This window comes from Nerophis lumbriciformis, linkage group LG03 (genome assembly GCF_033978685.3).
Source record: "Nerophis lumbriciformis linkage group LG03, RoL_Nlum_v2.1, whole genome shotgun sequence".
Classification (NCBI taxonomy): Eukaryota; Metazoa; Chordata; class Actinopteri; order Syngnathiformes; family Syngnathidae; genus Nerophis; species Nerophis lumbriciformis.
Window position 1 is genome coordinate 37,081,794 of NC_084550.2, and position 27,007 is coordinate 37,108,800.

General features: G+C 44.3%; 1 protein-coding gene across 4 annotated transcripts in view; it reads left to right on the forward strand.

Moving 5' to 3' along the window:
- Window positions 1–27,007, forward strand: part of LOC133583860 (receptor-type tyrosine-protein phosphatase gamma-like) — a 941,097-nt gene that overhangs the window by 693,058 nt on the left and 221,032 nt on the right. For all 4 annotated transcript variants that reach the window (XM_061937677.2, XM_061937679.1, XM_061937678.1 and 1 more), the window contains one exon: window positions 16,566–16,723. In XM_061937677.2, the coding sequence (XP_061793661.1) occupies window positions 16,566–16,723 (158 nt within the window). The remainder of the gene's footprint in view (window positions 1–16,565; window positions 16,724–27,007) is intronic.

Genomic DNA, 27,007 nt, shown 5'->3' on the forward strand with positions numbered 1-27,007 from the left:
GACAAAAACAACAACAGCAAACAACAACAACAACAACAATAGAGCAACATCAGCAAATATGACATGTACAAATATGATGGTAAAAGTAATAGCAAATAAGCAGTTAGCGAAAAATAAAAAATAATACAGAAATGACAATGAGCATAATTACACTACAAATGGATCAATACAAATACCAATAGAAATAGCGCTATTGATAATGAACAATACCAATAATTTACCTTTATTATCAACAATACAGTTGTTTAATGCAACAATACATATACGTAATGATAACTTGAGATACGAAAGAATGCAGAAAAATGGAGGGGGAGAAAGAGAAGCAACCTACATTAACCTTGTAGATTGTTATAGTCACAATAGGTTAAGCTTTGTCAGTGTGCCATGTGTTACACCCAGTTTACCCTAGGGCAACAACGTTAATATATGTTTGATGAAACGTGATTATGTGTATGAGTGTAAGTATGCATATGTACTTGTATATGTACAGAATGTGTATATGTGTTTGTACAATGAATGTATATGTACAGAATGTGTATATGTGTTTGTACAGTGAATGTATATGTACAGTATGTGTATGTGTATGTTTGTATATTGAATGTGCGTGTGAATGTACGAACATTAGGTAGGTAAATATGTACTGTATTTGTGTATGTATGTGGGAGCGTAGGTACCTATGTACGTATGTGAGCATATGTGAATTTGCATGTACAATACATTCGACTCCCAGAGTGCGTGGGAGCCAGAGCACGGCCCCATCACCCCCGAGAGCCCAACCCACAAACAGGAGGCGTGGTGCCCAGGGAACCAGGGACCACCGCCCCCAAGCAGCCAAGCCGGCCAGCGACAGGAACCCCAGAGCCCGACCCACCGTACCGCCCACAAGGGCCAGCAGCAGGCCGCAGACAGACGCACCCGGCAGAGGACAGGGCACGAGAAAAGCAGGGGACAGCCAGACCCCAAGCCAGCGAGAGACCACACCCCACACGGGCAGAAAGGCGAGACGCCCCGCCCGAGGGACCCAGAGACTCCCCGCAACCGGACGGGAAGACCGCCCCCGCCCCACCGGCAACCGGGCCCCCACGAGCCCACCCCCCACCCCCGGAGAGCGCGGCGAGGCCAGCCCCCGGCCACCCCACCCAAACCGGCCGCCGCAGGACCACCCAGGCACAGGGCCACGGGAACCACCCACCCCACCCGCAGGGACCCCAACGATGGAGATGGAACAACCAGCAACCGCCCCGCCGAGCCCCCCCCTGAGGGAGGGGAAAAATTAAAAAATAATATTAATAAAATATATAAAAAAATTAAAAAATAAATTAATTAATAAATTAATTAATTAAAAAAAAAAGAATTAAAAGAAGATCACAGACATGCTGACAAACAAGGTCACTACCCCAGCAACTGGCCGACTCGCAGCACCTCGGAATACCTTGCAGCACCAAGCTACCACAATAGACGCAGGGACTAGGCCCAACAGGCCCCAACCAAGACGGGCACCCGGAAGGGATGGACAGCGGGACCCAGGAGCTCCAGACACGCAGTTCGGATGCAGTAGCCTGAGGCGTCGACCCCCGTCTGACAGGCAGGCCCAGAGCGTACCCCCAGAAATATACATACATACATACATACATATATACATACACTTACACACATACATGTATACATACCCACACATACACATATATACATATACATACACATATGTACACATACACATATATAAACATACATACATACACACACATATACATACATATACACAGTGCGTCAGCCCCGACAGCCATCACGCGCGCGCGCTGCCACCAGTCACAACATCAGCCACACCCCTGCACCAGACCCAGCAGCCACGGGCGCCCACACCACAAACAAACGGCAGCAGAAACAGCAGCCGCAATAACCCCAGACAGCCAGCACCAGCCAATCAAATCAAAGCGATAAAAAAAAAACTGCGACCAGCAACCACACGCCACCAGGACCACGGAGACCAGCCGGCGCCAGCCCGCCAGTCAGCCCGAACGCCAACACGCAAACAAGAGACACCAACAACCCCCCCAACCAAAAGGCCCCCCACCCCAACCCAAACCCGCACAAACACACCACCGCCCAAACAACCGAGACACAGCATCCAGACCAGACACGGGGGCTGCGCCGCCACCACACCAAGTCACCAACAGAGACCCCACAGCGCAAGGTCGGGCCACACGGGCACGGACCCTACCCAACAGGAAGCGTGACCCGCGCGACGCCACACACAAATAAATAATAAGATTAAAAAAAATAATAAAATAAAATAAAATAAAAAATACAATTTTAAAAATAAAATAAAATAAAAATAAGTAAATAATAAAAATAAAAATAATAAATACATTAAAAATAAAAATAAAAATATAACAATAATAAATGAATAAAAGCCTGGCAGGCCACCAGACCGCAGTCCCCGCCGGCCGACGAGGCAATGAGGGGTGCGCCGAACCCCAAACCCCCCATGCATGTGTACAAGGCCCTCAGAGTGTCTACTGTGTAGTTAAAATTAGGAGGTCAGCCGTTACAGCCGACCTCCAGTCCCTATTGATGTGTGTACTGTAGCGTGAGTGAGATATGTATGCTTGTGGGAACTAATAATGCGATTAAAATTGGGGGACATCAAGGTCATGGTGGGTCCCAACCAAACCAAGCCCCCCAAATCCTAAGTGTCTAATATGCAGCTAAGATTGAGGGATGGACGAGCAGGGGACAAGACAGGAGGACTGGAGCCCCATTGGAGGCATCCTCAACCCCCCGCCATGCCTCCCCGCAGGACAATCCCCAAAGTCCTATATATGTGTGACTGTGTGCGCTATAAGTAGGAGGAGTAGAGGGCCCGGACATCCCCCCAGTCCACGCGGCCGACAACCAGGAACTACGGCCAGGAGGCCACCACCCCCCGCCACAGCCCGTGACCCACACCAGACCACTTTAACGTGACGCCACGCGAGCCCTCCCCCCGCCAAACAGAGCCATCCCCCGCCCGCCCCAACCCAACCCTGCAGAGCCCATACCGGCAACCAAACGCAGAAAAACCGCACAGCCTCCACGCCCAATGCAAACACCGCATCCCGGCCATCCACACAGCAACGTGCCCATACGAGTCCCGGCCAGGGGAAGGAGCCCCCCAACGGGGGAAGAAGCCAATGCATCCTGTCCGCCCGCCAGCCCCCAAACCAGCCGGCAAGCCAACGCCAGCCAACCCCACAACCCCACAAGCGCACAGACACCAGCCACAGTCCCCCAACCACTCCAACCCAACACAGCGATGCCAACCGCTGGTATCACCGCAGCAACCATCACCACCACCGCCCGTCCGCAGCGTAAACACCCGCGGCCGCCGAAACCAAAACAAAAAAGCGACCGACCCCGTAAACCACAACAACGCACACCCCCGGCTACCACCGAGGCCACCAACCCACCTACCCCAACTCATCCACAGCCAGGCCAATTGAGCCACCGGACATCCACACCCATGCACACACCTACACATTCATATACACATACATACACACATACATATATGCATATACATATACATACACATACATACATATACACACGCATGCATATACATATAAACATACACATCCACACATATATACACATTAATACACCCACACACATATACATAAGCCCACATATACACAAACACATACATACACAACACACACAAAAAAAATAAAAATAAAAAAAATAAAAAAATAAAATAAAAAAAATACAATCCGGAAATAATGATTTTCCAATGCCAGGACGACCCAGTGGTTAAGACTCTTGATGAGGATTAAACAGTCCTGCGTTCATTACCAGTCAGTTTGACAGTATTTTATTCCACTGGTTTATAGAGTAGTTTACCCAGCAAAAAGTCCCGGATTACCTTACTATATGAGCCAGAAAAATATCTTCACAATTCCCAGGATGGCCCAGTGGTTAAGAATCTTGATTAGGGTTAAACAGTCCTGGGCTCAATACCAGTCGGGTTAACAGTATTTTATTCCACTGGTTTATAGTGTACTTTACCCAGTAACAAGTCTCTGATTAGCTTTCTATACAAGCCGGATATACGATGTTGGAAGTCCTGGGATAACACAGTGGGTAAGACTGTTAACTTTGAATGAAGGGTCCTAGGTTCAATCCCAGTTAGATTGGTAGTATTTTGTTCCACCATAAGTCTCTGATTTACTTTTTATATGAACCGGAAAGAAATACTTACCAGTGCCAGGATGGCCCAGTGGTTAAGACTCTTGATTAGGGTTAAACAGTCCTGGGCTCAATACCAGTCGGGTTAACAGTATTTTATTCCACTGGTTTATAGTGTACTTTACCCAGTAACAAGTCTCTTATTAGCTTTCTATACAAGCCGAATATAAGATGTTGGAAGTCCTGGGATAACACAGTGGGTAATACTGTTAACTTTGAATGAAGGGTCCTGGGTTCAATCCCAGGTAGATTGGTAGTATTTTGTTCCACCATAAGTCTCTGATTTACTTTTTATATGAACCGGAAAGAAATACTTACCAGTGCCAGGATGGCCCAATGGTTAAGACTCTTGATTAGCATTAAACAGTCCTAGGTTCAGTACCAGTCGGTTAGACAGTATTTTATTCCACTGTTTTATAGTGTAGTTTACCCAGCAAAAAGTCCCAGATTACCTTACTATATGAGGCAGAAAAACATCTTCACAATTCCCAGGATGGCCCAGTGGTTAAGAATCTTGACATGCAATAATCAGTCCTGAGTTCAATACCAGTCGGCTTGACAGTATTTTGGTCCACCTCTTCTGTATTTTCCCAGCAAAGAGTCCCTGATTAACTTTCTATACAAGCCGGACATAAGATTTTGGAAGTCCGGGGATAGCAGAGTGGGTACGACTGTTAACTTGGAATGAAGGGTGCTGGGTTCAATCCCAGGTAGGTTGGTACTATTTTGTTCCACCTTAAGTCTTTGATTTACTTTTTATATGAGCCGGAAAGAAAGCCTTACCAGTGCCAGGATGGCCCAGTGGTTAAGACTCTTCATTAGGATGAAACAGTCCTGGGTTCAGTACCAGTCGGCTTGGCAGTATTTTATTCCACTGGTTTATAGTGTAGTTTACCCAGCAACAAGTCTCTGATTAGCTTTCTATACAAGCCGGATACAAGATTATGCAAGACCCAAGATAGCACAGTGGGTAAGACTGTTGACTTGGAATGAAGGGTGCCTGGTTCAATCCCAGGTAGGTTGGTAGCATTTGTTCCACGTTAAGTCTCTGATTTGTTACACTTACCAGTGCCAGGATGGCCCAGTGGTTAAGACTCTTGATTAGGTTTACACAGTCCTAGGTTCAATACCAGTCAGTATGACAGTATTTTAATCCACTGGTTTATAGTGGAGTTTACCTTGCAACAAGTCTCTGATTCGCTTTCTATCCAAGCCGGATACAAGGTTTCTTAAGACCCTGTATAGCACAGTGGGTAAGACTGTTGACTTGGAATGAAGGGTGCTTGGTTCAATCCCAGGCTGTTTGGAAGCATTTTGTTAACACCTTAAGTTTTTGATTAGCTTTTTATAAGAGCCGGAAAGGATGATTTGCCAGAACCAGGATGGCCCAGTGGTTAAAACTCTTGATTAGGTTTACACAGTCCTAGGTTCAATACCAGTCAGTTTGACAGTATTTTGGTCCACCTCTTGTGTATTTTACCCAGCAAAGAGTCCCTGATTAACTTTCTATACAAGCCGGATTAATGATTTTGCAAGACCCAGGACAGCACAGTTAGTAAGACTGTTGACTTAGAATGAAAAGTGCTGGTTTCAATCCCAGGTTCGTTGGTAGTATTTTGTTCCACCTTAAGTCTCTGATTTACTTTTTGTATGAGCCGGAAAAAAAATTTACCAGTGCCAGGATGGCCCAGTGGCTAAGACTCTCCATTAGGATTAAACAGTCCTTGGTTCAATACCAGTCGGGTTGGCAGTATTTTATTCCACTGGTTTATTGTATAGTTTACCCAGCAATAAGTCTCTGATTAGCTTTCTATACAAGCCATATACAAGATTTTCAAGACCCAAGATAGCACAGTGGTTAAGACTGTTGACTTGAAATGAAGGGTTCTTGGTTCAATCCCAGGTAGTTTGGAAGCATTTTGTTCCACCTTAAGTTTCTGATTAGCTTTTTATAAGAGCCGGAAAGGATTATTTGCCAGATCCAGGATGGACCAGTGGTTAAAACTCTTAATTAGGTTTACACAGTCCTAGGTTCAATACCAGTCAGTTTGACAGTATTTTGTTCCACCTCTTGTGTATTTTACCCAGCAAAGAGTCCCTGATTAACTTTCTATACAAGCCGGATATAAGATTTTGGGAATCCCAGGATAGCACAGTGGGTAAGACTGTTTACTTGGAATGAAGGGTGCTGGGTTCAATCCCAGGTATGTTGGTAGCATTTTGTTCCAATTTAAGTCTCTGATTAGCTTTTTATATGAACCGGAAATAATGCTTTACCAGTGCCAGGATGGCCCAGTGGTTAGGACGCTTGATTATGTTTAAACAGTCCTAGGTTCAATACCAGTCGGTTTGACAGTATTTTATTCCAGTGGTTTATAGCGTAGTTTACCAACAAGTCTCTGATTAGCTTTCTATACAAACCGGATACAAGTTTTCCTAAGACCCAGTACAGCACAGTGGGTAAAAATGTTATCTTAGACATGATGGTGCTGGGTTCAAATCCAGTAAGCTGGGAGCATTTTGTTCCACCTTAAGTTTCTGATTTGCTTTTTATATGAGCCGGAAATAAATAATTACCACTGCCAGGATGTCCCAGTGGTTAAGATTCTTCGTTAGGATTAAACAGTCCTGGGTTCAATACCAGTCGGGTTGACAGTATTTTATTCCACTGGTTTATAGTGTAGTTTACCCAGCAACAAGTCTCTGATTAGCTTTCTATACAAGCCGGATACATAATTTTGCAAGACCCAGGATAGCACAGTGGGTAAGACTGCTGACTTGGAATGAAAGGTGCTGGGTTCAATCCCAGGTACGTTGGTAGTATTTTGTTCCACATTAAGTCTCTGATTTACTTTTTATATGAGCCGGAAAGGAATACTTAACAGTGCCAGGGTGGCCCAGTGGTTAAGACTCTTCATTAGGTTTAATCAGTCCTGGGTTCAATACCAGTCGGGTTGACAGTGTTTTATTCCACTGGTTTATAGTGTACTTTACCCAGTAACAAGTCTCTGATTAGCTTTCTATACAAGCTTGATACAAAGGTTCCTAAGACCCGGTGTAGCACAGTGGGTAGGACTGTTGTCTTGGAATGAACGGTGCTGGGTTCAAATCCAGTAAGTTGACTTGCAATTTATGAAGCTTTGATTGGAGGTGTCAGATGATATATTTCACCTCCACATGTTAAGAAAACAAAAAAAATAAATACATTATTTAAATATTTTTTTAACTGTTCCAATTAGTTTTTGTTTTTTTAATCGTACCCAGGAGAGCTCATTGGTCAACGCTCTCTATTATTATGTTTTACTCCAATTCCCCCCACCTCAGGAATTACACTCACACGCTCACTCGCGCACACACACACAGTAACCCCTGAGGTGTATTTATTGACTATTTGACAATTATTATTATCTTTAGCATTGACTTAATTTTTTAACTCTATGTTAATCTAGCAATGAGCACATAACATTACTCAATTGATGTCGTTTTGATGACATTCAGCCAAATTAATGATTACTTGTCTGGGGTTTGAACCAAGTACCCCTGAAATGGGAGCCCACAGTGTTGACCATTGAGCTATACTAGGTCCCATCATACACTGATTTTCGCTCATATACAAATGCAATTAGTGGACTATGATAGAGGTGAAACAAAAATGTACATTTTCCTAGTCATGGATTTGAACCCCACACTACCAACTGAGAGGTAGCAGTCTTAACCACCATGCTATCCAGGGTCTTGTTATCACTTAATTTTTTATCATATACAAATGCAATCATTGAACTATTCTAAAGGTAAAAGAAAACAACTAAAATTTGAAAGTAACAGATTTGAACCCACCACTACTGACTGAGATGCAGCAGTCTTAACCACTATGGTATCATGGGTCTTGCTGAGTTGGGATTCTGGGGAGCCCACAGTGTTGACTATTAAACTATCCATAATCTTGTTGATTCATGATTTTTGTTTATTTACAAATGCAATCAGTGATATATGATAGAGGTAAAACAAATTCCTCAACTTTAAAAGTCAAGGACTAGAACTCAGTACTACGGACTCAGAGGCAGCAGACTTAACCACTGTTCTATCCTGGTCGAGTTGTGAATTTCCGAATGATTAGCAGGCTTTAATATTACATTTTATTATTTAATAGAGAAGGTTAAAACACAAAAGCCTGGAAATAATATGTTTCAATAAAATACCTTCTATTTTTCTTTCTCTACTTTCTTATTTTCTTACTAAAGGTATTATATATTTTTTTCTAATTTGACAGGAAAAAAAAATATTGTCCAATATTGCAACAAATATTATATTATCCAACTTTGTTAGTCAAAATCCAAATAAATACTTAAATATCTGCTTAACTTATTTTCGAAGCAAGTTATCCATCAAATTGTACACTATAAAAATGACCAATAGATTTTACTGTAAAATTTAGGGAGTTTTTTTTACAGCAGAAAATTATGTCAACTATGCTGTCAGGTTTTTTTTTAGTTTTTACTGTAAAATCCACAATTGATGATTTAATGGTACCACATTTTATTATGGTAAAAAAATGGTATCTGAGTTGCCAAAATAAAATTCAACAGCGGTACTGTATTTCTATTTACAGTAACATGTTGTAAAAATAATAATAATAATAAAAATAACACCATATATTTTACAGTACAATATTTTACTGGCAACTAAGCTGCCAGTCAAAAACAGTGGTAAAATCGACAGATTTTTCTTTACTCTATATGGATTTTTTATTTTTTTTTATATTGTAATTCATAGGCAAATTTGTTAATTATTTACTGTTACAAGCGGCCCTCTAATGGCAGACTGCGGTGTGGCCCTCAATGAAAACAAGTTTGACACCCCTGGTATAGTGGGACAGACCAAAGTTAAATCAGAGAAAATGCAGTCTTTTATAAAGTATTTAATGCTTCTCTCCGGCCCGGTAGCAAATGCGTAAAGGACCGTTAACGGTCCCTGGACCGGTGGTTGGGGACCACTGATCTACACGCTATAGTTAGTAAGTTTATCAGTATCTCAAGTTACACAATAAAAACATCACCATTTTGTTTGATTGCACCCTCAATCAAAAATGACTGCTGCAAAATGCTACAAGGCAACTTTTCTTGACCAAAATGACTTACACGATGCAGTAGTCTGTCTCGTCCCCGAACAGGCCTTACTTCTAACACAGTTTTGGTCTATGACAGTTGCGACTTATCTTCTCCTCTAACGTCTCAGTAGAAGAGCAGCCGTGCCCCTCATAAATTATCGAACAAATAACACTCAAGTTAAATTGTTGAGTCTCCACCGGTGCAACTCGGCGGAGCAGCGGCTGGTTAAATTTCCCAGAGCCCTTTATTCTATTGTTGCAGAGCTGTATCTCATGCCTTGTTCCATTTATACACAAAACCACAGTGGAACGAATGCACTCTGAATAGCCGGGCAGCGAGCAGCTCTGTGCCATCCCTGTGAAATCTGCCTGGTAAAAAAAAGGCTTGTTAAAGAGGATGTTTGATTAATTTCTTATTTTCTGACTTATAAATGCCGTTACAGTGTTGTATTATGTTGTTAAATGGGAATTGCACTTTTTTGGGAATGTTGCCTATCGTACACAATCACATGATGACGGATGGATTTTTTTTAATACATTCTAACTTCTATGTCAGTGTTTTTCAACCATTGTGTGTCGTGAGATACAGTCTGGTGTGCCGTGGGAGATTATCTAATTCCACCTATTTGGGTTAAAAATATTTTTTTGCAAACCAGTAATTATAGTCTGCAATGTATGTGTTGTTGTTGAGTGTCGGTGCTGTCTAGCGCTCGGCAGAGTAACAGTGTAATACTCTTCCATATCAGTAGGTAGTAGCCGGTAGCTAATTGCTTTGTAGATGTCAGAAAACAGCGGGAGGCAGTGTGCAGGTAAAAAGGTGTCTAATGCTTTAACCAAAAATAAACAAAAGGTGAGTGCCGCTAAGAAAAGGCATTGAAGCCTGGGGAAGGCTATGCAGAACGGAACTAAAACTGAACTGGCTACAAAGTAAACAATAACAGAATGCTGGACGACAGCAAAGACTTACTGTGGAGCAAAGACGGCGTCCACAATGTACATCCGAACATGACATGACAATCAACAATGTCCCCACAAAGAATGTTAAAAACTGAAATATTCTTGATTGCTAAAACAAAGTAGATGTGGGAAATATCGCTGAAAGGAAGACATGAAACTGCTACAGGAGAATACCAAAAAAAGAGAAAAAAACACCAAAATAGGAGCGCAAGACAAGAATTAAAACACTACACACAGGAAAACACCAAATAACTCAAAATAAGTCACGGCGTGATGTGACATGTCGTGACAGTACACCTACTTTGAGACAAGAGCGATAGTGATGAATGCTTGGTTATGGTTTAAAGTCATATCCAACAATTGCGACAACGACTTTTTACTGTCAACTGAGTTTTTGTCAGGGTGTGTAGGTGATAGAGATGCGCGGTTTGCGGACACAACCGCGGAGTCTTGCGGATTATCCGCGGGTCGGACGGTTGAAAAAAAAAAAAAAAGATTTTATCCGCGGGTCGGGCGGTTGAAAAAAAAAAAAAAAAGATTTTAAATAGATTCAGGCGGGTGGCAGTTAAACCAATTCGGAAATATATATACATAGTTAAATGTTGTTACCCACATACGAAAAACGAGCAGGCACCTGCAGCACGCCACAACAGAAGAAGAAAAAAAAAAAAAGATGGCAACGCCGGCAGCAAACGTGGTACGAAACAAACTAAAAAAGGGAATACTAAAGACCAGGGAAAAAAAAGGCCAGAAAAGTTCAGCGTGGACTCGTTTTTATGAGGTTGTAAATCAGGATGGTAGTAATGCTGGCTACGTGATTTGCAAGAGCTGCGACGCTGTTTATGTCTACGACAGTCACAAAACCGGGACATCTAACATGGTGCATCACATTTGTGCAAAACCCCGAATCTCCACAAACACCCTGAGCATGAGCAGTTTCGTCCGCCATGATCCCAGAAGAGTGCCACAGGATGTTAAAACAAGATAGAACGCAGCTGCCTGCAGCAGTTTGAGTGGCGCGAGCGCGCTTGGAGGCGCGCTCAGCGCGGCTCCCAGATGATTGCGCACTGGTGTGCGTCTGGGCCGTGACAGCGTGGCACGCATTGAATGTCTCTGCTGAATTGGATCAGTCTCTTTTCTTTAACAGGCAAAAGCTTTATAACCTCACTAATGCCTTTCATCGTCTATATTAGATATATAACAACGGGCGGGTGCGGTTTTGATAAAATGTTAGTTTGGGTGGATGGCGGATGGGTGACGACTTTTGTGATGCGGTTGCGGATGAAATAATTGCCTATCCGCGCATCTCTAGTAGGTGACGAACCCCAAGATGCAGAGATGGCAGGCTTTGTCCACGAAAACATGATTTAATTTAACACTATAGCAAAAAAAAAAAACAAAAGGGTACAAACAAAAGGGTACAAACAAAAGGCACGCACAAGGCGGAGAACAAACTTGGCTATGAACTAAAATAGCACAAAGGCTAACTGTCGACCAGAAACAAAAACACTTACTGTGACACGAAGGAACTATGACATGAGCAGAGTGAATAAAAGTCGACAGAGCTACAACGACAAGTATTATGACAGGTAGTAGTGACAATAATCCAGCACTGACTGGAGAGGGAGGCAGGTTCAAATAGCAGCTGGCTGATTGACACCAGGTGTGGCCAGGTGCCAGTCATCCACAGCTGAGGGGACAAAGCACTCAGGAAATAACCAAAATAAGAGCGTTGACAGGAAACAAAGACAGGAAAAAAACAAAACCTAACTGAACTGTCAGTGACAAACCTGACAGTTTTGTTTTTTAAGGATTTCTGCTGGTGGTGTTCCTTCGGATTTTTTCAACGCAAAACATGTGCTTTGGCTCAAAAAAAGGTTGAAAAACACTGTTCTATATAAAAGTAAATAAAAGTCGGCTTACTACAAAGCCAATGGGAGGTTCTCCATTTTGTCCATAAAATCAAATAAATAACCATTCAAAAACCGCCAACAATACTACATTTACATTTCATGATTTGCATATCAACCAACTATTAGTGATATTGTTATTATAAGTGCTAACGCAGACACACTATTTATAGCGGCGCCGTGATCACTTCCGTGTGTACAATTTCGACATGATCAACTGGTGAGGTGTTTCCTCGCTTGCTCCCTGAAAATGTATTCTCGATCATAAATAATGCCTCTCACTTGGAAAGTAGAAGGCTGAGGACATTCTGTTATGTGTACAGGAGGAGGGATGTCGTTAAACTCTGTTTATTTATTATATATGCACAATATATAATAATCAGAAATGAAGTGTGTAATAAATCCAGAAGGTGTATGGTGTGTGACTATGTGTGGCGATTAGCTGTTGAGTGTTACCGGTTGAGCGAGAGGCGGAAGATCAAGACGGACAAGGCAGAGCTCGGAGGTCCATGAGCAGGCAAGCAATCGGGGCTATAGCGGGGCGTCGAAGGTTTGTGTCCAGGCGGGAGGTCGAGATCCAAGTGGCAGTCAGGAAAGCAGAGGGAACAAGGGGAGACGAGACACACATCTTGTCACGTGGGAACAAAGGTCTGCTGTTGGAATGACAAGGAGGACACGGGTCAATAAACACGACAGGGGAGAAAACACAGAGAGAGAGAGCAGGTTTGCATAGAGACGACAATTAGGCTTACTGTACAGGACAGGTAGCTACATTCTGGCCCGGGATAACAGGTTTCCGTAAGAAAGCAATTCATAACAAAAAAGCAATTCACACAGTAGCTAATCCTAAAACGAGTAAACAAATTAACAACTGAGATGCCATCTATCAACATCATGCATCACTGAAGTAAATATTGATATTAGTAGTCACTATGCAGAGTAAAAAACTATTCCGGGATGATGAATATGCGGCCGCATTATACAGAGGGTTGCTGTACAGAAGGTTTTAACACTACTTGTCTCTGTCGGGGGAATTCGTATGACTGTTACAGACAGATGTTTGACAATTAATTCATTTAACAATTAGTTAAAAATATTTAACAATTCAATAACTGTTAATTTCATCTCGCATTGACTATTGCAATTCTCTTGTCACTCTCTTCAACAAGTTGACGCTAAAGAGACTTCAGACTGTACAAAATGCGGCTGCCAGACTTTTGCACCCAGAACAGCCCACATCACCCCTGTTTTATCCAGTCTTCATTGGCTTCCTGTTAAATTCCGCATTGAGTTTAAGATTTTAGTCCTGACATTCCGTGCGTTGCATGGTGGGGCCCCTCAGTACATCACTGACTTGCTATGCCCCTACTCTTCAGGGCACAGCCTCCGGTCTTCAGGCCAGGGTCTTCTAAAGATCCCAAAAACGTGTTTTAAAACCCGCGGAGAACTGGCATTCCAGGCTGTAACTCCCAGACTCTGGAACAATTTGTACCAGTCCCTCCGTGATCTTGTCTGTGTTGACACTTTTAAGAAACATTTGAAAACCTCTTTTTTTAGTAAAGCTTTTAGTTAATGCACCCTTCAACTATCATGTTTAATCCACTTGGTATTCTTTGTATGATGTTGCCTCTGTTGTTTTAATCAAATTGTTGTTTTACTTCACCTATGTTTTGTACAGCACTTTGTTATTTAATCTTTGAAAAGCGCTTTATAAATAAAATGTACTTTACTTTACTAACTTACTTACAATTTACCCGCTTACCCTGGAGGGGGGTCCCAACATCTATGGTCTCTTAATTTCCCCCGGTTGGGGTATTTTGAGTTTTCCCTCCCCCAGATTCGGGTTTAGGTCAGTAGACCTCATAGTGAATTTGTGAAGCCTTTTGAGACAATGGTCATTAAGGGCTATAAAAATACAATTTCCATCCATCCATCCATCTTCTTCCGCTTATCCGAGGTCGGGTCGCGGGGGCAGCAGCTTAAGCAGGGAAGCCCACACTTCCCTCTCCCCAGCCACTTCGTCCAGCTCCTCCCGGGGGATCCCGAGGCGTTCCCAGGCCAGCCGGGAGACATAGTCTTCCCAATGTGTCCTGGGTCTTCCCCGTGGCCTCCTACCGGTCGGACGTGCCCGGAACACCTCCCGAGGGAGGCGTTCGGGTGGCATCCTGACCAGATGCCCAAACAACCTCATCTGGCTCCTATCAATGTGGATGAGCAGCGGCTTTACTTTGAGCTCCCCCCGGATGACAGAGCTTCTCACCCTATCTCTAAGGGAGAGCCCTGCCACCCGGAGGAGGAAACTCATTTCGGCCGCTTGTACCTGTGATCTTGTCCTTTCGGTCATGACCCAAAGCTTATGACCATAGGTGAGGATGGGAACATAGATCGACCAGTAAATCGAGAGCTTTGCCTTCTGGCTCAGCTCCTTCTTCACCACAACGGATCCATACAGCCTCCGCATTACTGAAGACGCCGCACCGATCCGCCTGTCGATCTCACGATCCACTCTTCCCTCACTCGTGAACAAGACTCCGAGGTACTTGAACTCCTCCACTTGGGGCAAGATCTCCTCCCCAACCCGGAGATGGCACTCCACCCTTTTCCGGGCGAGAACCATGGACTCGGATTTGGAGGTGCTGATTCCCATCCCAGTCGCTTCACACTCGGCTGCGAACCGATCCAGTGAGAGCTGAAGATATTGGCCAGATGAAGCCATCAGGACCACATCATCTGCAAAAAGCAGAGACCTAATCCTGCAGCCACCAAACCAGATACCCTCAACGCCTTGACTGCGCCTAGAAATTCTGTCCATAAAGGTTATGAACAGAATCGGTGACAAAGGGCAGCCCTGGCGGAGTCCAACCCTCACTGGAAACGGGTCCGACTTACTGCCGGCAATGCGGACCAAGCTCTGACACTGATTATACAGGGAGCGAACCGCCACAATAAGACAGTCCGTTACCCCATACTCTCTGAGCACTCCCCACAAGACTTCCCGAGGGACACGGTCGAATGCCTTCTCCAAGTCCACAAAGCACATGTAGACTGGTTGAGCAAAGTCCCATGCACCCCCAAGGACCCTGCCGAGAGTATAGAGCTGGTCCACAGTTCCACGACCAGGACGAAAACCACACTGTTCCTCCTGAATCCGAGGTTCGACTATCCGGCGTAGCCTCCTCTCCAGTACACCTGAATAGATCTTACCAGGAAGGCTGAGGAGTGTTCTGATTTCCTATGATTTTTCAAACACCATAAGACCCCGGTGGTGAGAGATCCCGACAGGCAGCAACATCCAGAAAAAGGAACAGGAAAAGCTAAAGCCAAGAATGAAGGGTAGCGTTAGAGAAAATGTGAAGTGTGAAAGCGACAGGGGTGCCAAAAATATTGGGAACAGCGAAGATCCTGCACAGAACCCTCAAACTACCAGGCTTCTGGTAGAACAGTTGTCCTTAAACCACTTCAGGAAACACTTGGGTCCCCAAGTACCGCCATAATGATATACATTAACATAGGCCTAAGTATTATTTTAAAACAAGGCAGAGGTTTTATTTAACGAGCATATTTAATAAATCACACACAGGTTGAAAATCAACACTGTGTTTGAATATAGGAAATTAAAACACTGTACGGTAATTAAGTGATTATTTGCGATAGAGCCTGTGTACCACTAGTGGTATGCGTACCAAAGTTTGAGAATCACTGTGGTAGAAGATTCCAGTTTGAAGGAGATACTGCACAGGTTGACGAGATGTTTTTTCAATAAATATTCATCAATACTGTTGATACTTGGTTGCTTTGTTGGGTCTGCTCCTGTCTCTGGCCATGCTCCCGCCTCCACAGCAGACGATTGCGTGGAACACCGCGGAGGCCACCACAGTGTATATATATATATATATATATATTTTTTTTTTTTGTGTGTGTTTTTTTTTGTTTTTTGTTTGTTTGTTTTGTTTTGTTTTGTTTTACTTTTGTAGCTTTGCTCGTTTAATGTCTTTAATGTCCTTTGTGTTCTTTGATGTTTCCCTCTTACACACATGCTTATGTGTGCTATGGATATGAGTTTTTTTTCTTTTTTTTTTTCCTTGGCCTCAGTCTGGACCCTCTCTCCAGGGGCCCAGGCTTAGATTTAATTACTTTTTTTTGTGTGTGTCTTACAAAAAAAATATTTTTAAATTCAATGCAGTTATGTGTGCAAACAGATACTAAACAGGTCATGTTAAAACTAATTATAGCTTCTTTTGGGTTCTTGTGGTTAGCCTGGATCTGCTTTGTAAAGCTCGGTTATGATAGTTGGTCATAAAGTAATGTATAGATTGTCTTCTCACAGAAATATGTCCTTTCCTTATGTTTTTTTTTTTTAATAGAAAAAGAAACGTCTTTGGAGCCTTTTGTCCTGAAGGATCTGCTGCCGTCCTCGTTGGGAAGCTACTATCGCTACACGGGCTCTCTGACCACACCGCCCTGCAGTAAAATAGTGGAGTGGCTCATCTTCAGCAGACCGATCTACGTCTCGTACAAACAGGTGAGCAAGGTGACACGACACAACTTACAAAGCGAACTAGGAGACACAGGAACAGTCTTCAGTAGTCATTTTTCATAGTTTCTCTGTGAAATGAGCAGAGCTTCACAAAAGTAATCCTTGGGATCACTTGGACTACCAGACGGTTGGATATCATGTTTGTTGCTCTTGACGTCACGTCATACTTGCCAACCTTGAGACCTCCGATTTCGGGAGGTGGGGGGAGGGGGATGGGGGTGGGCGTGGTCGGGGTGGGACGGGGGAGTGGTTGGGGGCGTGGCTAAAAAGGGAGGAGTATATTTACAGCTAGAATTCACCAAGTCAAGTATTTCATAGATTATATATATATATATATATATATATATATATATATATATATATATTTTTTTTTTTTTTTTTTTTTTTTATTATATATATATATATTTTATTATATATATATATATATATATATATATATATATATATATATATATATATATATATATATATATATATATATATATATATACATATATATATATAAAATAAATATTTGAATTTCAGTGTTCATTTATTTACACATATACACACACATAACACTCATCTACTCATTGTTGAGTTAAGGGTTGAATTGTCCATCCTTGTTCTATTCTCTGCCACTATTTTTCGAACCATGCTGAACACCTCTGATGATGCATTCTGTGTGGCACGCACAAAAGTGCTTTCATCAAATGCACTAGATGGCAGTATTGTCCTGTTTAAGAGTGTCACAACATTGCTGTTTACGGCAGACGAACTGCTTTACGGTATACAAAAACGTGACTGCTGTTGTGTGTTGTTGCTGCGCTGGGAGGGCGTTAATGAAACTGCCTAACAATAAACCCACATAAGAAACCAAAAACTCGCCCTCCATCATTCTACAGTTATAACGTTATTGGGCAGGTATGCTGTTTATGTTGTGGGTTAGCGGACTCAGGTCCTCATGGACCTGAGTCCGCCTGAATTTCGGGAGATTTTCGGGAGAAAATTTGTCCCGGGAGGTTTACGGGAGAGGCGCTGAATTTCGGGAGTCTCCCGGAAAATCCGGGAGGGTTGGCAAGTATGTGTCACGTCAACCAGATAATGACTGTACAAGCACACGGCAGCCTTGGATTAAGTGTAGATTAAAGCATGTTTGTATTGCAAAACTAACTTTTCTTACCTGTTGGTACCTGATTTTGTGTATTTGGGACCTGCATAAGTCCCGTAAATTTGAAATCATGGAGGCATGTCAAAAATATTTATAAAATAAATTGGGCCTTCCTTTATACTTCCGCTAAATGAGCTGTTTGGAATTTGCCAAATATGTTTTTCCAATTAGTGATGTCAGCACATGTCTCCATATATGGTAACATTTTACCTAAAGAGCTTTGCGCGAGTCCGCCATTGTAGTCTGATGCTGTAAACAATAAGGTGATTTTTTTTTTGTATCCTCTTGTTGTCGGGCAGACTGGCTTGTACATTAACATGCATCCTGCACTGTTTGCATTTGTAATACAAAGTCGCGTATAATTTGAACTAGTGTTGTCCCGATACCAATAATTTGGTACCAGTACCGGTACCAAAATGATTTCGATTTCCATACTTTTCTAAATAAAGCGGGGAATATTGGCTTTATTTTAACAATAAAATCTTAAGGTACATTAAACATATATTTGTTATTGCAAGTTTGTCCTTAAATAAAATAGTGAACATACAAGACAACTTGTCTTTTAGTAGTAAGTAAACAAACAAAGGCTCCTAATTAGTCTGCTGACGTATGCAGTAACATATTGTGTCATTTATCTACCTATTATTTTGTCAACATTATTAAGGACAAGTGGTAGAAAATTCATTATTAATCTACTTGTTCATTTACTGTTAAAATCTGGTTACTTTCTCTTTTAACATGTTCTATCTCCACTTCTGTTAAAATGTAATAATGACTTATTCTTCTGGTGTTTGGATGCTTTACATTAGTTTTGGATGATACCACAAATTTGGGTATCGATCCGATACCAAGTCGTTACAGGATGATACATTGGTCATATTCAAAGTCCTCATGTGTCTAGGGACATATTTCCTGAGTTTACTTTTTAGAGGCGGTATAGTACCGAATATGACTCATTAGTATCGCGGTACTATACCAATACCGGTATACCGTGCATGTTAAGATAGAGTTCAAGGGTGGACCCCGGGATGCAGAGAATGGAGGCAAGGGAAGCGATAACAAATGAAAATATTTAATAAGTCCAAAATGGTAACTAAGGGTGATGGGGCAAAGTGCACACCATGGGAAATATAACAAAAGTAGTCTCTTTCAGAGGTTGGCGGAGCAAAGGTCAGGACGCACACAGCGTGGCAAAAACTAGTCCTCTAAAACAAGGTGGCTAGGAAAACAAAAACACAACAAGGTCAATATAACAGAAATATGCGAAGGCAACATACCAGGGAAGCAGAATCAAGGTAGCACATGTCAGAGCGGAGTTCAGGAACAATAACCGGCGGGGACCAGCTGGTGGAGACACGCTTAAACACTACCAGGAGATGATTAGCAGCAGGTGTGCCTCGTTGGGGACAAAAGACTGGAAGAAACTGAAAAAAACAATAGAGAAGGCAGGGAGAAGACAACAAACATAACAGTACTCCCCCCCTTAAAGGACGCCACCTGGCGGCTTACCTGGCTTCTCGGGAAAACGTTCATAAAAAACAGTAAGGAGAGAAGGGTCAAGAATAAGCGATCGCGGGACCCAAGATCGGTCCTCGGGGCTGTAACCCTCCCAGTCGACCAGATACTGGAAACCCCTGCCCCTTCTTCTCACGTCAAGAATGGCCTTGACCGTGAACGCCTGGTGTCCATCGATCAGCCTGGGAGGAGGAGGAGGCACCTCTGGAGGACTCAAGGGACTGGAGGACACAGGCTTGAGTAGGGAGACGTGGAAGGACGGATGGATCTTGAGAGAGTCCGGAAGATGTAGGCGAACCGCTGAAGGGTTGATAACTCGCTCGATGGTGTAAGGTCCAATAAAACGTGGCTGCAGTTTCTTGGAGGAAACTTGGAGAGGTAAGTCACGAGATGACAACCATACCTTCTGACCAGGCTTGTAATCCGGAGCTGTGCTGCGGTGGCGGTTGGCAAGACGCTGGTTGCGCTCCGAGGTGCGTGCCAGTGCGGACCGTGTGTTCTGCCAGGCTAGACGTGCACGGCGTAGGTGGACAGCAACCGATGGAACGGCGACCTCAGATTCCAGGGAAGGAAAGGCAGGAGGTTGGTACCCGTAGGCAGAGTGGAAAGGAGACATACCTGTAGCCGAGCTGATGAGAGTATTGTGGGCGTACTCAATCCAAGATAGACTGAGCGCCCAAGAGGCCGGCTGCTGGTGGCAAACGCAGCGGATGGCAGCCTCCAGATCCTGATTGGTGCGCTCCGTCTGTGGGTGGTATCCAGAAGAGAGGCTCGGTGATGCTCCCAACGAATTGCAGAAAGCCTTCCAAACTGCCGAAGAAAATTGTGGTCCCCTGTCCGAGACTACATCCACCGGGATACCATGCAGCCGGAAAACGTGGCGTGTAAGTAATTCTGCAGTCTCGAGTGCCGAGGGCAACTTGGGAAGGGGAATGAAATGTGCCATCTTGGAAAAGCGGTCCACCACTGTCAATATTACGGTGTTGCCATTAGATGGTGGAAGTCCTGTGATGAAGTCCAACGCCACGTGGGACCACGGGCGGGAGGGTATGGGAAGTGGCCGTAGAAGGCCAGCTGGCGCCCGATGAGAAGCCTTATTGCGGGCACAGGTGGAACAGGCAGATACGTACTCGTCACGTCAGTCCTGAGAGTAGGCCACCAGAAGCGTTGGGCTAGGAGGTAAGTCGTACGAGTAATGCCTGGGTGGCAGGCGATCTTGGAGTTGTGGGCCCAGTTCAAGACCTCCGGACAGAGTTCTGGAATGACAAATAAACGACCCTGAGGACAGTTCTGAGGAGAAGGAGCCTTCTTGAGTGTCTCTGTCACGCGACTCTCGATGTCCCACTGTATAGCTCCCAGCACTTGTGATGGAGGGATGATGGTCTCGGTCTTGACCTCCTCCTCGGGGCAGGCGTACATTCTGGATAAGGCGTCAGGCTTACCGTTCTGAGAGCCGGGTCGGAAGGTTATAGTAAAATTGAACCTGGTGAAGAATAATGTCCATCTGGCTTGCCTTGGGTTTAGCCGTTGAGCAGTGCGGATGTATGCCAGATTCTTGTGGTCCGTGAACCCAACAAACGGTGTCTCCGAGCCCTCCAGCCAGTGCCTCCATTCCTGCAGTGCTAAGACAACAGCGAGTAGTTCTGTTACCTATGTCGTAGTTGCGTTCAGCAGGAGTCAGGCGACGTGAGAAGAAGGCACAGGGGTGCAGCCTCTGGTCGGAGGTAGAGCGCTGGGAAAGAACAGCTCCCTCGCCGGAGTCGGAAGCATCAACCTCGACAAAAAATTGAGTGGACACGTTAGGGCGGATAAGAACAGGTGCTGAAGTAAATAACAACTTAAGTTTCTCAAAGGACTTCTGTGTCTCAGAGGTCCACAAAAAGTGGAGCTTGGTAGATGTAAGCTTAGTAAGAGGTTTAGCTACCTGACTAAAATTGCGGATAAAACGGCGGTAAAAATTAGCAAAACCTAAAAATCTTTGGAGGTGCTTTCTAGTGGTGGGTGTGGGCCAATCGACCACCGACTTGATCTTAGCGGGATCTGCTCGGAGTTGACCCTTCTCTACAATAAACCCCAAGAACGGAACGGATTCAGTGTGAAACAAGCATTTCTCAGCCTTGACAAAAAGTCTATTCTCTAGAAGACGTTGAAGAACTAAGCGAACATGCTGGACGTGAAGTTCGGAGTTAGGAGAAAAAATGAGGATATCGTCCAAGTAAACGACCACAAATCGATCGAGCATGTCGCGAAGAACATCATTAATGAGGTTTTGAAAAACAGCCGGCGCATTGGTGAGGCCAAAAGGCATGACCAGATATTCAAAATGACCTAGTGGTGTGTTAAAGGCGGTCTTCCATTCGTCCCCTTGCTTTATTCTGACCAGGTGATAAGCATTGCGGAGGTCTAATTTGGTAAAATATCTGGCCGTGTGTAAGGGGTTAAAAGCAGAGTTGAGAAGCGGAAGGGGGTACTTATTTTTAATCGTAATAAGATTTAGGGTCCGATAATCAATACAAGGGCGGAGTGTCTTATCTTTCTTTTCCACAAAAAAAAAACGGCGGCTAGAGGAGAGTTGGAGGGGCGGATGAGACCTGAAGCGAGTGACGTGGTGATATAGTCCTCTAGTGACTCTCGTTCTTGTTTAGAAATATTATAAAGACGGGACGAAGGAAGTGTAGCACCCGGGAGTAGATTAATAGAGCAGTCATAGGGACGGTGTGGTGGTAGTGACAATGCGCGGTCCTTACTGAAGACCTCCTTAAGATCATGGTAATTTGTGGGGACAACCGACAAATCTATGATCTCTGGGGTAACGACACGTGCGGGTCCGATGCGAGGGCATGCGGATTGGAGACAATGTGTGTGACAGAAATTTCCCCAATTAATGATCTTTGTCTTGACCCAGTCAATCTGGGGATTATGCAGAGCTAGCCAGGTAACCAAGCACAACAGGAGCCGAGCGAGAGGGAATGACGAGAAAACAAATAGACTCAAAATGGTTACCAGATAATTTTAGCGTTAATGGTTCAGTCTGATGAGTAACGCTCGCCAGGTGGCCCCCGTCGAGGGATCGGACCACCCTAGGTCTGTGTACTTTGGAAACGGGAATGGCCAAACGCTTAACAAGTGCTTCATCAATAAAATTGTCATCAGAACCAGAGTCAATAAGAGCACAAATGTCAAAATGCTTATCCTTATCCCAGGTGAGTATGCCCGTGAGTTGAAGTCGTGACAGAGTCTGACCTGTAGAAGGCGGTAGAGGAGCAGGAGCGGTCGCTGGCGCATGTGTTGCTTGGGTGTGGCGAGTGGGTGGAGCTTGGGTGCGAGGAGGTGACGCTTGAGAACGATGGCGAGCTGGACGATGAGGGCAGCGGTTCAGGCGATGATCGGCCTCTCCACAATACAGACAAAGATGGAGACGAAAGCGACGATCCCTCTCCGCTTGAGTCAGGCGAGATCCTCCTAATTGCATTGGTTCGTCCTCTCGTGATATCGATACCGCATCGACAATGGGTATCGGTGCGGCAGTAATTTGATGCCTTCCATGGCCACTCCCATTATATGCAGGTGAGCGCCATCCTTGTTGTCGGAGTCTCTCTCTCTCCCAGTCAACGAGGCGAGTCTCCACCTCCACTGCCGTAGCGACCAGCTCGTCGAGGCTATCGGGAGTCTTGAGCGGAATCATAAGTCTCCGGACCTTATCTGCAAGGCCGAGGGAAAAAACGTCCACCAATGCGAAAGTGGGCCATTCACTTTCCGCCGCCAGTCTACGAAATTCAATGGCGAAGTCCGTGACGCTGCGCTGCCCTTGTTGCAGACGCAACAACGATCGCGCCGCCTCACGCCCTGGCCTCTCACGTTGAAAAATGCTCTTTAAAGCCTTGGAGAAGGCGGCGTATGAGGCGCACACGGGTGACTGACGCACCCACTCTGCGGTGGCCCAAGCAGACGCCCGGCCACTCATGTGGGTCAAGATGAACGCCACGCGCGCTCTTTCTGAAGGAAAGGACGCGGGTAAAAGTTCGAAGTAGATCTCACATTGGGTGAGAAAAGTTTGTACATCACCTGACTCGCCGGAGAAACGCTCAGGCTTGGAGAGTGGTGGACAGGCGGCAGGAGGAGTGTCGCTAGGCAAAGGAGTATCTTCTGGACGTGGGGGTAACTGCGGGGCTGCTGGCACTGCCGTGGGAGGAGACATGGCCTGCAAAGCGGTGAGTACGCTACTTAGCTGTCGCTCCAATGTGTCGAGGCGGGCATCTTGGCGTTCCGTCATGGCGTTGACGCACGCACCAAGGAACCCAAATTGTTCCTCTTGTTGCCCCAGGCGAATAGCCTGTTGTTGCAGTTCCCGCTTTACTGGGTCCGTCTCTGCGAGGTCCATTTTGAAAAGGCCGGTTATTATGTTAAGATAGAGTTCAAAGGTGGACCCCGGGATGCAGAGAATGGAGGCAAGGGAAGCGATAACAAATGAAAATATTTAATAAGTCCAAAATGGTAACTAAGGGTGATGGGGCAAAGTGCACACCATGGGAAATATAACAAAAGTAGTCTCTTTCAGAGGTTGGCGGAGCAAAGGTCAGGACGCACACAGCGTGGCAAAAACTAGTCCTCTAAAACAAGGTGGCTAGGAAAACAAAAACACAACAAGGTCAATATAACAGAAATATGCAAAGGAAACATACCAGGGAAGCAGAATCAAGGTAGCACATGTCAGAGCGGAGTTCAGGAACAATAACCGGCGGGGACCAGCTGGTGGAGACACGCTTAAATACTACCAGGAGATGATTAGCAGCAGGTGTGCCTCGTTGGGGACAAAAGACTGGAAGAAACTGAAAAAACCAATAGAGAAGGCAGGGAGAAGACAACAAACATAACAGTGCAACCCTAATTTGAACCTAATCTGCCAAGCCACATGCTTTGAGCGTGACAGTCACGCAATTTGAACCACACGCCACACTTGACATTTCTCACGCATATATTTCCCCAACCATGACGCCAGTCCTAATCAACTGGCGGTCCGCGGGCCACATCCGGCCCGCCAAATCTTTTGATTTGGCCCACCGAACATGGCCCAAATAGGCTTGATGAAACCATTCAAACTCGGGTACTCATGCATGCAGTACTCCTGCCACCCGGCAGGGGGCAACAGCAAAGCATATGTGTCACATTGTAGCAGCAGTGGGTGAGTAGAAGAATTTGGCACAAAAAATCTGAATAAATCGCGAAAATCTGACTTTACAGTAAACAGCGACTGGACAACAAAGTATCAATGTATTGAAATTGCTGACTCCGATGCCTTTTGTATTCGTAGTCGTGTTGTTTTTGACTGTTTAATTCTGGCTATCAAAACTGGTTAAAAACATGTAGAACACCACTTGTATGCAATGTTTGCTGTGTGTATTAACATTATATATGTAAAATATACAATGGACGTTATACTTTTGTAGTGTTGTTATTATTAGTAGTGATGTCCGATAATGGCTTTTTTGCCGATATCCGATATTCCGATATTGTCCAACTCTTAAATACCGATTCCAATATCAACCGATACCGATATATACAGTCGTGGAATTAACATATTATTATGCTTAATTTTGTTGTGATGCCCCGCTGTATGCATTAAACAATGTAACAAGGTAAACAATGTAACAAGGTTTTCCAAAATAAATCAACTCAAGTTATGGAAAAAAGTGCCAACATGGCACTGCCATATTTATTATTGAAGTCACAAAGTGCATTATTTTTTTAAACATGCCTCAAAACAGCAGCTTGGAATTTGGGACATGCTCTCCCTGAGATAATCCTGATACTCACTACAACTATGGGAAATACTATACTTTGACTTTCACAAAGGTGCATTCTTTTTTTTTAACATGCCTCAAAACAACAGCTACAAAAACAATGAAGGCAAACAACTTGAGTCCAGAGTTTACTAGAGTAATAACGTAAAGGATAACATAGTCCTCATTTAGTGCAAGGCTGCCTGGTATACTGTATAACAGTATAAACTGGGCTCAATCTGCCCTGCTCTAACGTATTTGTATGAGTAACACAAATGTTCTGCAAGCTAGTGGTGAGTGCTTGAAGTGGCCTAGCAGTCAGCCAGAGCTTCTGAAATGCTGCGTTGAGACAGGGCACCTCCGTTCACTGCAAGCTGCAAAGTGTGCGCCATGCAGGGCAGACTAGCCACCGTAGCTTTGGCCATACTGCGTGCGTTGTCCCTGACCACAACGTGGGCTTTCGCCTTGGGGTGGTTTTTGTTGTATTTTTGTTTTTTCTCGGCGGAGTCTTAAAGCGACAACTGTGTTGTACTACTTTTTTTCGGTGTTTGCTTTTCATCCATCTTCCGCTTGTATTCATCGTGTATCTCCTTATAATTCTTAAAGAGGTGGGAGATCAAATTGCTCGCATTAAAGGAAGATGTCTTGGTTCGTCCTCGCATAACCAACGTTTTGCAGCCATTGCAAATTGCCAGTTTTTTATCCGTCAGACACACTTTAAAATGATCCCAAAACATAGACATGGTGTCATTAGTCAGTTAGCCACGGCTACAGCACCGGCCACAACACACTCTTGTTGTTGTCATCAAGCGTCGCCAGTAAACCTCTCATGCTGCAGTCGTGCTGCAACTCCTGTGTTGTGTGTGGGCGAGGGGAGGGGCTGCCATTCTGCTCTTTATTTCTCCCTACGTCCGTGTACCGCTCCGTACAGCGGCGTTTTAAAAGTCATTCATTTTACTTTTTGAAACCGATACCGATAATTTCCGATATTACATTTTAAAGCATCTCTAATTATAATTCTTACAAACCTGAATAAAGGAAGACGTATAAAGAAATAACACTGAAGAAGAAAAAATAATTCAAAAGAAGGAACATCAATCATCAACTAAAATTGTTAACTATCTGTCTAGCTGCACACGCTGGAAACGAGTAGCGAGGGCAGAATGATTAATTTTTTTGACAGCGCAGAGTGAAAGCTGATGTCGTTACTTTGTAAATAATTAAATGCAGCCTCTAAGAAATATAAGGCACTTTCCAAAGTAACATCCAAATTTTGATATCCGGCCCCTGATACCTTGGGCTCTTGAAACGGCGGCCCTTTATATTATGTACCGTAGTTGAATAGCCCTGCACTAATCTATATTTATTTTTGTAATGATAATAAACGTGCACCTGGGGATAAGTTGATTGGCAACACTAAATTGGCCCTAGTGTGTGGATGTGAGTGTGAATGTTGTCTGTCTATCTGTGTTGGCCCTGCGATGAGGTGGCGATTTGTCCAGGGTGTACACCGCCTTCCGCCCGATTGTAGCTGAGATAGGCTCCAGCGCCCCCCGCGACCCCAAAGGGAATAAGCGGTAGAAAATGGATGGATGGATGGATGGATGGATAATAAACGTTGGCCCTTACTGTGACTGACTGAGCTGACCAATATCATCAGTCCTTTTGAGTTTGAATCTAAACAACCACAAAAGGCACCATGCAATATAAACCAATCAAAACCACCGTAAGGCGGGTGTTGCTGAGTTTTGGCCAGCCCTTCATTGCGGAAAGGACAGCACCGCTGGCGGCCACGTCTCTCAATGTAAAAGCGTAAAACCACCA